Source organism: Eublepharis macularius, chromosome 17 (assembly GCF_028583425.1).
Source record: "Eublepharis macularius isolate TG4126 chromosome 17, MPM_Emac_v1.0, whole genome shotgun sequence".
In the NCBI taxonomy this organism is placed as follows: domain Eukaryota; kingdom Metazoa; phylum Chordata; class Lepidosauria; order Squamata; family Eublepharidae; genus Eublepharis; species Eublepharis macularius.
The window spans coordinates 13,542,081-13,556,418 of record NC_072806.1 but is presented as its reverse complement, the minus strand read 5'-3'; the positions used below and the strand labels follow the sequence as shown (position 1 = coordinate 13,556,418).

The 14,338-nt window shown below is 45.3% G+C and overlaps 1 protein-coding gene across 1 annotated transcript in view; it reads right to left on the bottom strand.

The window, feature by feature from the left end:
• Nucleotides 1-13,304, bottom strand: part of FHAD1 (forkhead associated phosphopeptide binding domain 1) — a 44,560-nt gene extending 31,256 nt beyond the window's left edge. The window contains exons 1-8 of the mRNA XM_055001798.1: nt 13,254-13,304; nt 12,466-12,678; nt 9,256-9,520; nt 8,254-8,318; nt 6,314-6,544; nt 4,842-4,965; nt 2,475-2,605; nt 447-551 (exon numbers count right to left, since the gene is read on the bottom strand). Coding sequence (XP_054857773.1) covers nt 447-551; nt 2,475-2,605; nt 4,842-4,965; nt 6,314-6,544; nt 8,254-8,318; nt 9,256-9,520; nt 12,466-12,678; nt 13,254-13,304 — 1,185 coding nt within the window. The remainder of the gene's footprint in view (nt 1-446; nt 552-2,474; nt 2,606-4,841; nt 4,966-6,313; nt 6,545-8,253; nt 8,319-9,255; nt 9,521-12,465; nt 12,679-13,253) is intronic.
• Between the last annotated feature and the right edge of the window lie 1,034 nt (nt 13,305-14,338).

Below are 14,338 nucleotides of genomic sequence, written 5' to 3'. Positions count from 1 at the left end.
AGAAGGAATATGGACAGTCACTTCTAGTAGCGCACTACATATACGAACTAGGGGCAAGGACTTTGTGTGAGCCGTTCTGTGGGCCTCAGGGCCAGGAGAAAGGCTCATCCCATGCTTGGTGGGACAGAATTCCTCTGGCACAGTGCAAAGTAGGGCAGCTGGCACACTTCTGCCCAGGAGGCCATCTCCTGTCCCATGTCCCTTACAGTGGCTGCACCGTACACTACCTGCATACACACCTTAGTTTTGGCCAGCTGAGAAGCAGGAAAAAATTAAACGCTGAAAACAGGAAACCCAGACTTGGCAATAAACCAAAAAAGTGTCTAACTGCACTTGTACAGGAACTGTCTTGTACAATCGGGAACAGTAATCCCTCCTTAGCAAACGTATCTCGTGAGCTGCCCTTCAGGGCGCAGGATTTCTTGCAAAACGAATCAGGAGTTTACCTTCGTTTTTTCTGCAAGCCTTTTGGTTAAGGTGTCCTGCACTGTGCGGCACTTCTGCATTTCTTCATCCGACCTCTTTACTTGCAGCTCAAGCTCAGTGATACGCTGAAGATACCAAGCAAAACAGAATCAGTTTATTGGGGGGGGGGGGACAGGAGTCACACGGAGGCAAGTCAGAGTCTAGATTAGTAAGTAAGAAAGACGTGCAGACCTCGTCTTGGTTAGGGGGTTATAAGACGTTCTAGCCATTTTCAGCTAAAGCGTCCATCTGATTCCTACAGAACTAACATTTCTCAAAACGGTAATGAAGTTAACCGACAAGTCAAGATCCAGTCTTTTTTTTTAAAGTGTTAATCAGTTAGAAAGTCCTTCTCGCTTTAAAACTCTTGCATCAGGCATGCTAAACAAGCAAGATAACTGAACGCTAACTCACATTCTGATAGGCATTTACTTCTCTGTCTCTGAATTCACGCTTCATTTCACCTTTAATTCTAGAACACTGCAAGGAACGGCAACGAAGGAAAACAAAGACCAAGGATACGTTACTGTGTTTGCATGATCTTGCTGAGCTTGAAAGATCTATTTAAGTGATAGTTCTTTATATAAAGAATAATGGCAACAAACAAGATTGACTGATTACATAATATCCTGAGCCAGTGCCTTCATCCAGCCCCAGGGCCCTTAATATTCAAGACGTCTGCAAAGAAAGGGGAACAAGATCTTAGCCACTACACTAAACTAGGTCCTAAGTTCAGGTGGTAAGCAAACGGATATGCATTCTGCAGGGAAAAGACCAGTTCCTCCCAGTTTCAGGAGGCTTAAAGACACCGAAGAAGGCACTTGGGCAAGGTAGCAATGCTAAATATAAAACACATATTGACACCGATTTTAAAATGCAGTGCTGGGGCATGATCACCAAATATAAACTATTAGATATTAATCCAATTAACTGAGTTCTTAAAAGCATCTATGACATGCAGCTATGACATGGTACAAATAGTTTGCTTCCGCCATGTACTGCTGATGGGAAAAGAATAGCATCATGCACATAGCCAGTTACCACTGGCGTTGCAGTACTGCAGTCATTAACACTGAAGGGATTGTGCTTGTGCCAAGGGTAGTTGCGGTTCCAGCTTGGCTTCTTCATCTGTAACCAGGAATGCCTTTTATCTACTTTGTAATTGTATCCCTTCTCAAACTGGTCACCATTATACACGCCTGGCTGATCCCTAGATTGGATTACTCTATTGCCCTCTATGTGCAGCTCCTTTGAAAAAAACATCTGAAAAATTCAGCTGGCCCAGAAGCACTTGCATTCAGAGAGCTAGACAGGACCTCAGTTAGCTTCTGGGGCCCATTCCAAAATGCTGATTTTGACCTGGGGAATCAAGATGAGTCCCTCAACGTGTTGGCACTTTGTGATCCACAGATATCTTCAACATTTCTATTCTGACCTTCCTCCCAGGAGTGCAGGGCAGCATGAACAGAAAGCCCCTTGTAGTGAAGGAACACACTACGCAATGGAGGATCTTGCAAGTTAAATGCATCTGTAAGATGCAAGTCCATATTTTGAGGGCAAAGATTCAAAGCTCTGTTAGGAGTCGCTGGAACAAAAACCTGCATTTTGATCTTTGCTTGCTGCCTGATGGACTGTGGAATCATCAGTTTCCTAACTTACAGTTCTGAAAGTGGCTGGAAGATCAGCAAAGAAATTATGATTCCTGGTACAAGTCTCACCAGTTTGGTGTAGTGGTTAAGAGCGACAGGACTCTAATCTGGAGAACCGGGTTTGATTCCCCACTCCTCCACTTGAAGCCAGCTGGGTGACCTTGGATCAGTCACAGCTCTCTCGGAGCTCTCTCAGCCCCACCCACCTCACAGGGTGTTTTGTTGTGGGGATAATAATGACATACTTTGTAAACTGCTCTGAGTGGGTGTTAAGTCATCCTGAAGGGCGATATATAAATCGAATGTTATTATTATTATTACCCCAATCCAAGCAGTGTATGAAAAAACACGATTCTTCACCTGGGCAGATACGTGCGCAAGCTGATTATCCTTCTCCCTGTTCTCCCTCTTTAATTTTTCAGCGTCCATTTTCAGCTGCTGTATCTTCTGCTCCTTTGACGTAATGTCTTTTTGCAAACTGGTCACCAGCCCTGGAGGAAAAAAAACCAAAATGTAGATCACAGTTGAAATATAGATCACAGTAGAAAAACAAAACAAGTGACATTCGCACCAACAGGTGCTTAAATCAGAGAAATAGCTGAACATGACTTTAAAAGAAGATTCAGAGTTTGTTCGGGAGCTTGAATTTTACTCAGTGTCTTGATCCTAAAGGATAACTAAAGTGGCTTAGATAAATTACGATGACATTGGGTTGCTTTCCCACTGTGAGCTGACGGAGTTGGGCTTCCCTGGTAAGGAAAAGGTCTTCCATCTCCTCAGGACACTTTCTGGGCTTCTGGATGTTTGCTCTGGCAATCAGCTGGGAGACGGGGAAGGCCCCACCTAGAAAATCTCCATGGTCAAAACCAGTTGAACAGACATGAACACACAGGGAGCTGCCTTATAATACATCAGACCCTTGGTCCATCAAGGTCAGTATTGTTTGCTCAGACTAGCTGCGGCTTCCAGGGTCTCAGGCAGGTCTTTCACACAACCTACTGACTGGTTCTTTAAACTGGAGATGCTGGGGATTGAACCTGGGACCTTCTGCATGCAAAGCAGAGGTTCTTCCACCGAACCACAGCCTATCTCCACATGTACATGTACAAGTAGGACTCAAGACAAGGAGCGCTTGGACTTACGAGCACTAAGACAAAGGATACCCAAGCCAGGACAGCAGGCACAAGGCAGAAAAGAGCACGGAGGAGCTCAGAGATCAACAGTTACCTATTTGCCCAGTTATTTGTGTTGTGGTGAAAACCATTATCTCAGATGGCTTTAGAGAGAGATTCAACAAATAAACAGGTAAGAGCTTTACTGATGGCTATTTGCCATGATAGCTAGAAGGTTCAGAAGCAGCATGCCACTCAACACCAGCTGCTGGGGGCTGTTGCTGTCACATGCATCTTCAGAGCTGTCTTGCTGCAGGAAACATGATGCTGGGCTAGACCATTCTTTGATCCAACAGGGTTCTTCTTATTAGCATCACGGAAAAGGAGAAACCAGGAGTGCTGCTGTGTGACAACCAGGGGCCCTAGATGGGGCGCACAATCCTGGCCATTTCAACCAAGTCTGCTTGAGTGGCGCAATCTGTACACAAGTGTGCCTATGTGTGCCAGCCTGCTTCTGCATGCCAACTACCTTTGCTGGATTCCAGCGGCCCATGAATCAGGGAAAAAAAATGCAGAGATGCTTCCAATTAAACAGGTAACTAAGTTGTAAACGGCCCACTCCCAACACTCACTTGAGGAAAGCCAGGCTGGATGTTGGCATGGTCTGCGTCAGTCTCTTTCAGTTGTTGAGACCCCAAGATGGGAGCATGCCAAGCTGAAATCCCCTGGATATCTAAAGCCTGGGAAATGGAAACCTGCCATCTGATCCCCTAAATTCTAGACTCACCCTTAAAGTAGAATGTGGAAAACAGGTACAGGACATGCACAGGGCCTTTGGTTTCCTCAATCACTATGGGTGCTAAGACCTTGCAATGACCCACCTTTTACAGACATCAATAAATTCTGCTTAGAGAGGCCCTCCCTTTGTCTGAATGGACCAATTTCCCTTTGATGGGTTACTGTTTCTGACTTTGTGAAACCTTATGTTGGAATAAATTTGGCTCGTCTTTCCATGTTCCAGTGGGCTTCTGTTTAATGTTGCTGCAATGGACAAATATGGCTACTCTGGAAATACTGGCTAGTGGTGCACCTGGGCCAGAAACATCTAGTTTTAAGTCCTGCTCAACCCAAATGCTTCCTGGGTGTCCCAGGACTGGTTGTCATCTCTCAGCCTAACTTAACTCACGGAACTATTAAGGGGGGGGGGGGACCCGCAGGCAAACCAAGGAAGAGCAGTCAGATAAAAATGTGGGGAATACATAAAACGAGCCAATTGGGCACATGGACAACAAAAAGAGCCTTAAACCTCTTTGGCCAAATCCAGGAAGCAGTCTGACCTAGAGCAACTTCTGGAATCATCTAACGGAGAGCAACAGCTGAGAAACGTCTGGACTGTCATTCCTGCATGCTGAATGTATGGTTTGCAAGTGGATGCACGGAAGTGTTGTGTTGAGACTAAGCATGCTCTTGGCCTTCCTGAGAGCATCCCAAAAGAAATGGTGAGATGTATGTTTAATACCCTGGAAGTATTTTCATTCAGATAAATGCGCCATAAGCAACAGAGGGAATAAAGCAGCAAGCTACACCCCGGGAGCTTTTTGCTATTGACACATACCGGAAGTCAAAGAATTGCTTTTCTTCAAATTCTCGGTCTCTTGTTTCCAGTGTGCAATTTGGAGGTCTCTTTCGGAAAGGGAATGGTACAACACTTCACTTGTGTTTTGCTGCAGGTGGGCCACCTGCAGTCAAGGAAAGACAAACACAGGGCGGTCACATCCGTTTCGATTAAATCAGGCTTTTCTATAGCAAACAAAGCAAAGCATTGTGTGGTGCGCATCCTTGCTGAAAAACCTGTGAAGTAGGGCTGCTGGCTGTGGGACCAGGTCTGGAACAAGGCCACCCAAGTAAGCATGCTGCACCAAAAGGCACTTGATTGTCTTTGGCTCTTAGAGCCAAGCTACAAGCGACGGATGCCACTTGAACGGCAAGTGAACAGACTCACGTGTATTCCTCCGTGTTCACTATGTGATCAAGTGGAGCGCAAGTGAACAGGGAGGAATACACGTGAGTCTGTTCTCTTGCCGTTCAAGAGTCATTCCTCACTTGTAGCTTGGCCCTACGTAATCTCAACCTCCCCGAATGGATGCATTTCCCTTATCACTGCCTAAGGGCCAAGCTACAAGTGACAAATGACACTTGAACGGCAAGAGAACACTCACGTGTATTCCTCCGTGTTCACTATGTGATCAAGTGGAGCGCAAGTGAACAGGAATACACGTGAGTCTGTTCTCTTGCCGTTCAAGAGTCATTCCTCACTTGTAGCTTGGCCCTACGTAATCTCAACCTCCCTGAATGATGGATGCATTTCCCTTATCACTTCCTAAGGGCCAAGCTACAAGTGACGAATGACACTTGAACGGCAAGTGAACAGACTCACGTGTATTCTTCCCTGTTCACTTGCGCTCCACTCGATCACAAAGTGAACACGGAGGAATACACGAGAGTCGGTTCACTTGCCGTTCAAGTGTCATTCATCACTTGTAGCTTGGCCCTAAGGCTCAGGCACCACAGCGACAGTTGGAATGGGTGTCATTGCTGTGGCAGAACTTGTTCTCTTCCTTCCTCGTTCATTCCCCTCTGAAGACTTCCTCCTGCCATCTCCCATGTGAACACCGAAAGCCTGGCTGGATCAGGCCGATGGTTTAGCATTCCATTTCCTACACTGGCCAACCAGTGGTTACAGAAAGCCCGCAAGCAGTGGCATGGAGGTCAAGGCCTTCTCCCCCCTCTCGCTGCCCTCCCCAGCAATGAACCCAGCCTCCAGTGGGCTTAGCCAGAAGCTTTTGGCCCTGGCAACTGCTCTGTCTCGAGGTACGCTGACCCCAGCCGTGCAGCTCCCCTTGGCAAAATATTAAGGTAACTTAAGTTGCTTTACAGCATCAATCAGATTAATAGACAGGTGGATAAGCGCCTTTGGGAGGGAAGGAAGAAGGATGAGGTCGGAGAGGAGAGAGATCTTTTGTGAAAGCAACACATTACAGAGAGGACAATTCTGAGAGCGACCCTTGACAGCGCCCCCCCCCCCACCTGCTCTTTTAAAGTTTTAATTTCTTCTGTCTTGGCTTGAATGTCTTGGCCAAGAGCCTGGAGCTTCTGATTAAACATAGTGTCTTTCCTGGCGAGAGCTCCCACCATCTTCTCTGTCATCGCCGCAAGCTCGCCTTGAAGATTTGCTATCACAGTATCTTTGTGACCGGACTCGCTTTCGTAGACTGAGAGGCGGCTGGTTTCATTTTCCATTCTTGTAATGAGCCTGTCCTAGGCGTAAAGGAATATTATGTTATTTAAAACATTCACATGCCGCCTTTCCACCCAAACAAGGTCCCCAAGTCTCATATAGCTTCAAGGATACAGCGCTCCAAACAGGCTTCACTTTTCTTTTTGTCCCCCAACAAAATGCACCCTGGATTTCGTACAAGATGCCAAGCGTCTTTATTTTAGTCACGGTTTCGTTTTACGTAAATTTCACCTGACGTGAAGATGAATTTCAAGTATCTGTATGATATTTTAAAACATGCCCTGAACCCTCCAATTTACCATCTGGTAAAATTCTTATTTATTCATTTAAGTTATTATAGTCCGCCTTTCTCACTGGGACTCAAGGCAGATTAGACAGTGTGAGTTAGTCGAGTCAATTTCAAGGACCTTTCAATAAACAACGAAACAGGATCTATAAATGCAAATTTGCAAAGATTTAAGACCAGCAGAAATCCAGTACAGAGCTGAAGCAATGCTGCAACAGAACAAAAGCAATTCCAAGACTGTTACAATAAACAACAAACTACCAAGGAGGATCATACCCAAAACAACAGATAGCACACAGCAGCATATAGTAGTAAGGTCTATGGTCCCTATTCCTCTACTGGTGCATCCCTCTCAGACCACTTCCTTACAGTACAGCCCTCCTATCTGCGTAAAAAATCTCTCTTGAATGATTCAGTTTTACATTGTTTGTGAAAAGCCAGGAGAATGGAACCTTTCCTGACATCTTCAGGTAGGCTGTTCCATAAGGTGGGGGCCACCACAGAGAAGGTACGTGTACGGGCAGTGCTGATTTTGCCCATGCACAGGGAGCCACCTTCAAAAGATCCCGTTCAGATGAGCGAAGCTGCCGTGGTGGAACACAGAGAGAGAGAGGCAGTCCTGTAGATATGCTCATCAGGTCAATACTAAAACACCGTTCCCACATGACCCTGGTTTTGGAAGCCTGCGTCTACGGGTCTGCTTCCAGCACAGCCAGTCCCCACAGTCCCCTAATATAGTACCAACAACAACATTGGACCATCCATAAAGCCAATAAGCAGGACTAAAACCTCAAGAAAAGAGACACCAATAAAGCTGGAATTCCCTTGGGAAACAAACGCATTTTCAAGTTCTGCTGGAATGCCTGCAAATGTGATATTGTTAATTCAAGAGGGAGGGAGTTCCACAGTCCAGGGCTGGCAACTGAGAAGACAATTTCATGGGTTCCCCCCGGCCCATTTCAAAATGTAGGCAAACTCATATGCGTGGAGATGGTACTTTGGACCAAGATTCTTAGGGTCAAATGCAACACTTTGAATTATGTCTGGAAGCAAACCGGAAGCCGGTGCAGCTGGTAAAGCGCTGGTTGTGTATGTTAATTCTGGCAGGCCCCTAGCATTTTGAAAAACAGGTGTTTTTCAAAGCAGTCTGCTGCTACAGCATGTTAACAGCAGTCTAATCACCAAGGTACGTGTGACAGCGGCCAGGAATGAAAGGGAAAATGCACTGGTCTTTCCTCAGAATGCTTTCCCCCACTCCCAACTGAACAATGAAGCACCCGACCAGAAATGTGGGAAGCAGCAGCCTGGAAGAAGTTGTCTTTTAAGCTGGCTGATGTTTCCACAATAGGGGTCAACAAGACATCTGGTTACTATCAATCACACTTCATTGCCATGAGCAGGAACGTCACGGAGATCAAATGTTTTCAGATATATTCACCTCACCTTCTCCTTGGGAGATGACTCGGAATGAAGGGTATTTGACAAAGGACCAGGAGCAGTTCCATTTCCTGGAAGGAAAGAAAAAGATACAAAACAGTATTATTAAAAAAGAATCGTGAGAGGGTGCTGTGATGACAATTCACACATGTGCATCTTTGCCGCTTGGTTTCAAGTGTACATGAAGGTCACTGTTGCCTACAGTTCCAAAATGTCTGGGGGCGGGGGCGGGGAGACTCTTTTGAAACGAAGCAAAACAATTGGTGTATTTGTGGGTTTTTAAAAAACACATCACACTGTATAACTATGGTCTTGCAGTTATATTTTGTACTATGTGTAACAGTGTTGAGATCACCCAGGATTTCAAGGCTGTGTGGAGCCCATATCTTCTGCAAGGGCATACTTGGCTTTGTTCTCCACATTTGAAGATGGCAATACAGGAAAGGGGAAAAAAAGAGGTACGTCATCATTTTGCGTTCTTACCATTTCTTATTTGTATAAAACACGCCAACAGCTGCAGCGGGCACCTTCTGGGTTCATGTAAATTATATGCTAATTTTATGAATTACAGCTAATCCGTGCAAATGTTAAAATATTCAGATTTTATGTCCTTAAGAGTAACTACTGTGGCTGTAGGCAGAATTAACCTTTAGCATGGTGACCCACTTAGACCTCTCTCTGCCTTCCAACTCCTCTTCAAAATTCACCTTTTGTATCAAGTCTTTGGCTTAACCCCCGCCCCTGATCCTCCTCTCCAACCATTAGGAAGCCGCTTCTCATTCGTTACTCTTCCAATTGCTTGTTCTTTTTTCTCCCTTTCCTTCTCCCATCCCTTCGCTGCCTCCTCCACTGTAGACGTTTAGTTCTTTGGGGGCACAGACTTGCATTTTTATTTACATTACTCCACCAAGTGTCACAATATCACTATATAAATGAATAGCAATAAAGCTTTCCTAGCACAGCAGTGGTTGCATTTTAGGGGGCTCCAACAGAAAGGTTATACAGTACCTAATACATCTGTAGGAGGCCTGCTGAAAGCACTGGGAGAGAAAGACGGGGCCGAGACCACTCTGCCCCAAGCATTCACGGGTCTCTTCCTGAGTGGCGGTCGCGGCGAAGTCCCACTTGCTCCATAGGTCCAGCTACTGCTGGCATGAGGCGATGGATGAGACTGAAGGAACGGAAACTGAGATGCGGCTGTTAGAGGTGTTGTCGTCTCTGTGACTATCTGCCCAGGCCAGGCAGCACGGCGTAACACCGGTGGGCATGACACCTGCAGCAGGAAACACCACACATTGGGAGAAGCCTTGAACGTGTCTGTATTAAATGTAACTCACACCCTTGTTATAAAGGCTCTTTGACTATCAAATGCAGGGCAGTGTCTCCTGAAATTATTTCCCCAGGGCCTATGCATGTGGAGACTTCACAGCTACGGGGCATATAAGTTGCAATGATCCCAATATGTGTCTCCTGCAAGCTTCAACTACAAAAATATTGCCATGCAATTGCGAGGACACTTCTTCAGTCACCATGCATTACATGTCTAATTTCATGGATGTAAAGTATGGTTATAGGAGAAAGCTACCATAACCATACAGGGGGTGGGGGAGCATATATGGTATCGTACATATTGATACGTATCACACCTAACATACTGTATCTCACACATGTATGTATGTGTGTGTATTGGCAAACACACTGAGCAGGCCTTGATGCACAGGCCCAAGAACATGTTCTTTTGCTTCCTCAAGTCCTGCAACATGCACCTTAGTTGCACTTCCATGTCCATGTTTATTCTCCAAGACTCGTGGAAAACAAAACCTCTGTTCGCTGTCCAAAAGCTTGCCCATCTCTAGGCAACACTTCCATACACCTCTGGTGCTCATCTCCCTAACATCTACACAGGGATGGGCTATGGCTGTACAGAAAAAAGGAATAGAGTCAAAGGCCTGCGGAGAAGGCAGCAACGGAGGGAGCTGGAGCCAAAGGAAACATACTGAGAAGATCAGACTAAACGTCTTTCTAGTCCACCATCCTGTTTATAACTATGGCAGGCCAGAACCTGCTGAAAAACTCACAAAGCGTGAAAGTGCATTGTTGACAAACAGCAGCTGGGGTCCCCTGGCATCATGCCTCTAAACTTGGGAGTCCCATTGTGCCATTGTGGTTAAAAGCCACTGATGGATCTCGCTTCCATGAATTTGTCCAAATGCCTTTTAGAGTCATCTCAGCTCAGGGCAGTCGCTTCCACAAGCTGAAGAAGTCTTTTCTTTTGTGCCTCTTAAACCTACTGCCCATCTATTTCAGTGGGTGACCCCAACGGGGGAAAGAGAGGGAGAGATTCTCTTTATCTACATTGTTCACAGCTTGCACCATCTTATAAACCTCTATCATGGATCTCATCAACCATAAAATATCATAACTATTTTCTAGGTTGTGTAAATTCTCCGGTATCTCTTACTGCAGATGAGAAGATATGGTGTAATGGATGGATGTCGGTATTCAACACGGGGAGTCATAGATCTCTCGTATGCAGTCTCCACTGTGAATCAGCGAGAGCTGCTTCCATTCTCCTTTAGTGGAAAAATCACTAGCTAGCCTTAGATCTCCAGTGTTGTTGGTGTTCAGGGAAACAGGTTGGGTTGAAAGAAAGGCAGCGACTGGCTCGAAGGCAGACGTGAGAAAAAGTGGCCTGTTCATAACGCAGGCTGAACATGGGATTTGGAAGAAAACACAAAGGCAAAGCTAAGAAGGTACAGAGTTATTCAACTGAAAATTGCATTGATCTTCATCAGAGGCAGCTCTAAAAACCTGCTCCATGCTTAGATACACTACAGCTCCCTCTGGTGAGACAAGAAGAGCTGTGCCTCTAAATATGGCTGCAAACGATCAATGAAATACTTCACAAACTGGGAACGTTTCTGTTTAATAACTCTGTACCTTACTGGCTTTGCTTTTTTTAAAAAAAAATCCTTGCTTTTACTGCAGTACTTTTCTTTTCAGCTGCTGAGTGGGAATCTGAACCGGGGTTTCCTCAGTTTAAGTCCAGCAACCTCACTTAACTACACCGCATCATGCTGCTATCATAGCTATACAGCTGGGATAGTTAACGCCTTCAAACTGCTCTTAATATACAGATTTAGCTTCTGCCTGGAGGACGCAATGGCAATGGTAGCAAAGGAATGTCTCAGATCACCGTGTAACTTAAATGCAAACAAGTTGGAGGACTGTAAGAAATCACAAGAGGCGGAAAACAATTTGGAACCCCCCCACCCCAATTTTCAGGGACTTGGCCAGGCTAATTTTCCCTCCCCTCTCTCAACTGCTTTTATCATTCCATGCTTCTTGAAGCTCACTCTATCCTCATGAGATCACCCCCCCCCTTTTTGGTTAAAATACAACCATGCTTTCCTGCATACCTGATCTACCTTCCTTGTGGATGGCCTGGTTTTCCTGTTTTTGAGACTGGCAAAAAGTACCTACTTTATTATTCGTTACAGCATGTCATGCCAGAAGTAAACCGAGAGAAAGGGGTCTGCCAAGTGTTGGAATGCATGAAATTGCCTTGTACTGAATCAGACCATTGGTTTCTCGAAGTCGGTGTTATTCTGACGCAAGGAGGGAATCCCAACCCTTTGTCGTCAAGTGTCAACGCACACGCACGGGCTACAACTTAAATTGTTTTTATTTAACTTCATACATTCAAGGTATCTCTACTCACAATTCTTACTAAATAATGAGAGAGTGCATCTTTCATGCATAAAGGTCCATGGTGGAGCTTTGTGGACCCAGTGAATGTAGTGGGGGGGAAAAAGAGAGGACTTGCTCCTCTCCCTGCTGAGGTGTGAATGAACAAAGGAGGAAATGGCCCTAACCAGTTCTGGGGGGCTCTGAATGCCCCAGGAACTGAAACCTGTGGGGTAAGGCACTACAACTCCCAAGATGCACTTCTCTTAAAACTATAGGTAAGTATTCTAGTCCTAGAACATACTGATTAACTGAGTAAAATATTCAGCTTGCTGCTGGAACAGTAAAGGTATTGTCTACTCAGACTGGCAGCAGCTCTCCAGGGTCTCAGGTGGAGGTCTTTCGTATCACCTGCTACCTGATCCTTTTAACTAGAGATGTTGGGGACTGAACCTGGGACCTTCTGTATGCCAAGCAGATGCTCTACCACTATGGGTCCTCTTATTCTGACCTTACAAATTTGTTTGTTACCTTTTCCTGAGGAGCGCTTTCTACCATCAGCTCGAAGACTGTTCCATTGGAGCCAAATCGTAAAACATCTCCAGGGCTCACTCTCACTGCTGCGTTCTGGATAAGACAATCGTTGACAAATGTTCCATGGGTTGAGTTGAAATCGCGAAGAATGAAGACGTTTTCCAGCTCCGTGAACTCGATGGCTGCATGGTGATCTTCAATGCTTGGAGCCTGCAAGTTCGAATTTTAGAACTGAGAGCATCAAAAAAAAAAACCCCTCAGAGATACAGAACGTAATAGACATTTTTGTCAGATTTTTGTCATTTGCTATTTTGCCACTTCTAGCTAATGCTACACAAAGTACAGCAAGATTTTCCCCTCTTATATTGCACGGGGACTCCCTTAGGAAAATCACATGGTGATCACTGATGATCATTAAAAAAATGGATTTCGCTGAATAATTAACATCAATAAAGTGGCCAGTTCGGTCTAGTGGTTAAGAGCAGCAGGACTTTAATCTGGAGAGCCAGGTTGGATTCCCCACTTTTCTGCTTGAAGCCAGCTGGGTGATCTTGGGTCAGTCCCAGCTCTCTCAGAGCTCTCTCAGCTCCACCCACCTCACAGGGTGATCATCATGAGGACAACAACACACCTTGTAAACCGCTCTGAGTGGGTGTTAAGTTGTCCCGAAGGGCGGTATATAAATCAAATATTATTATTATTATTTATTATTTGTAAGAAGGATCTTTCCAGCAGCTAATACTGCACATGATTTCCTGCAGTGGTTTTTAGTCTTTCAAAATTACCTTCAAAGGAACCCTTTCAGCACTGACATTTGCCAAGAAATCCTCTCGCATTGTGGACGTTTCCAGCATATGTTGCAGGTGCACATGAAAAGAGAACCAGCGCCAGGTTTGGGGGGCCTCCTAAGCAAGATATCCTCCAGTGGGCCCCTTTCACTGTGTTGCCCCCTCATATGTGCACTTACATCTATAAATCTTCCTGGACGAGGGAGCAGAGCATGACTTCTCTACTCTCCTTTAAGCACTGTCAATTTCAATTTTTGCTCAAAAGGGGCAAAAGTGTCACATTCTACTCCTTCATGCAGGCGCCTAAAGCAAATGAAATATTGTCATGCTGCAGGACCTTTGGAGAAATTTCCCATTCTTAGAGGGACCAGATTACTAAGCATCTCTATCAGGTCACGGGCACAATAAATGCGTGGCCATGCAGGCCCTTAATGCTGGTTCTACTGGGCTTTTTTATGTGTCCTGCAAGAATGCACCCTAAAAATACTAGTCTTTCATTACAATGCTAGGATCCCAAAGTGGGGAGGGTCACTCCAGAGACACACCAATGATTTTCTGTTTGTCTTTTAATAATAGACCCACAAGGCAGCTCAAGTCGCGGCAGGGACTGTTTCTTGGTGTCCCTTTTCAAACTAGTGTGGACTGTTGCAGATTGTTCATGGCTTTTTGCCCCCAGTTACAGCTTCTGCTTTTTAAGCGCACGGCCTCTGTGAGTATGTTTGAAAAGCCTTTGAGCAAATTTTAAGAGACTCATCCAGTCCTCCAGTAAAATGTTTCTGATGATTCACGTTTACTGAAAAACAGCAAAACAGGATTCTTTTAACCTTGACCCTAGATGGCACTCTTTAATGCACACAATTTAATGTTTTGCCATACAGACATCATGTACTTTCAGCAGTCCATGTATTTTCAGCAGGAAGGAAAAGTATCGCTGCTCAATGGAAGAGTCACAGATATTTTGGTAAGCAAGCCTGCTTCAGTTCCTTCTAGGGTTGCCAACCTCCAGGTGGGACCTGAAGCTCTCTCAGAATTACAACTGATCTCCAGACCACAGAGATCAGTTCCTCTGGAGAAAATGGCTG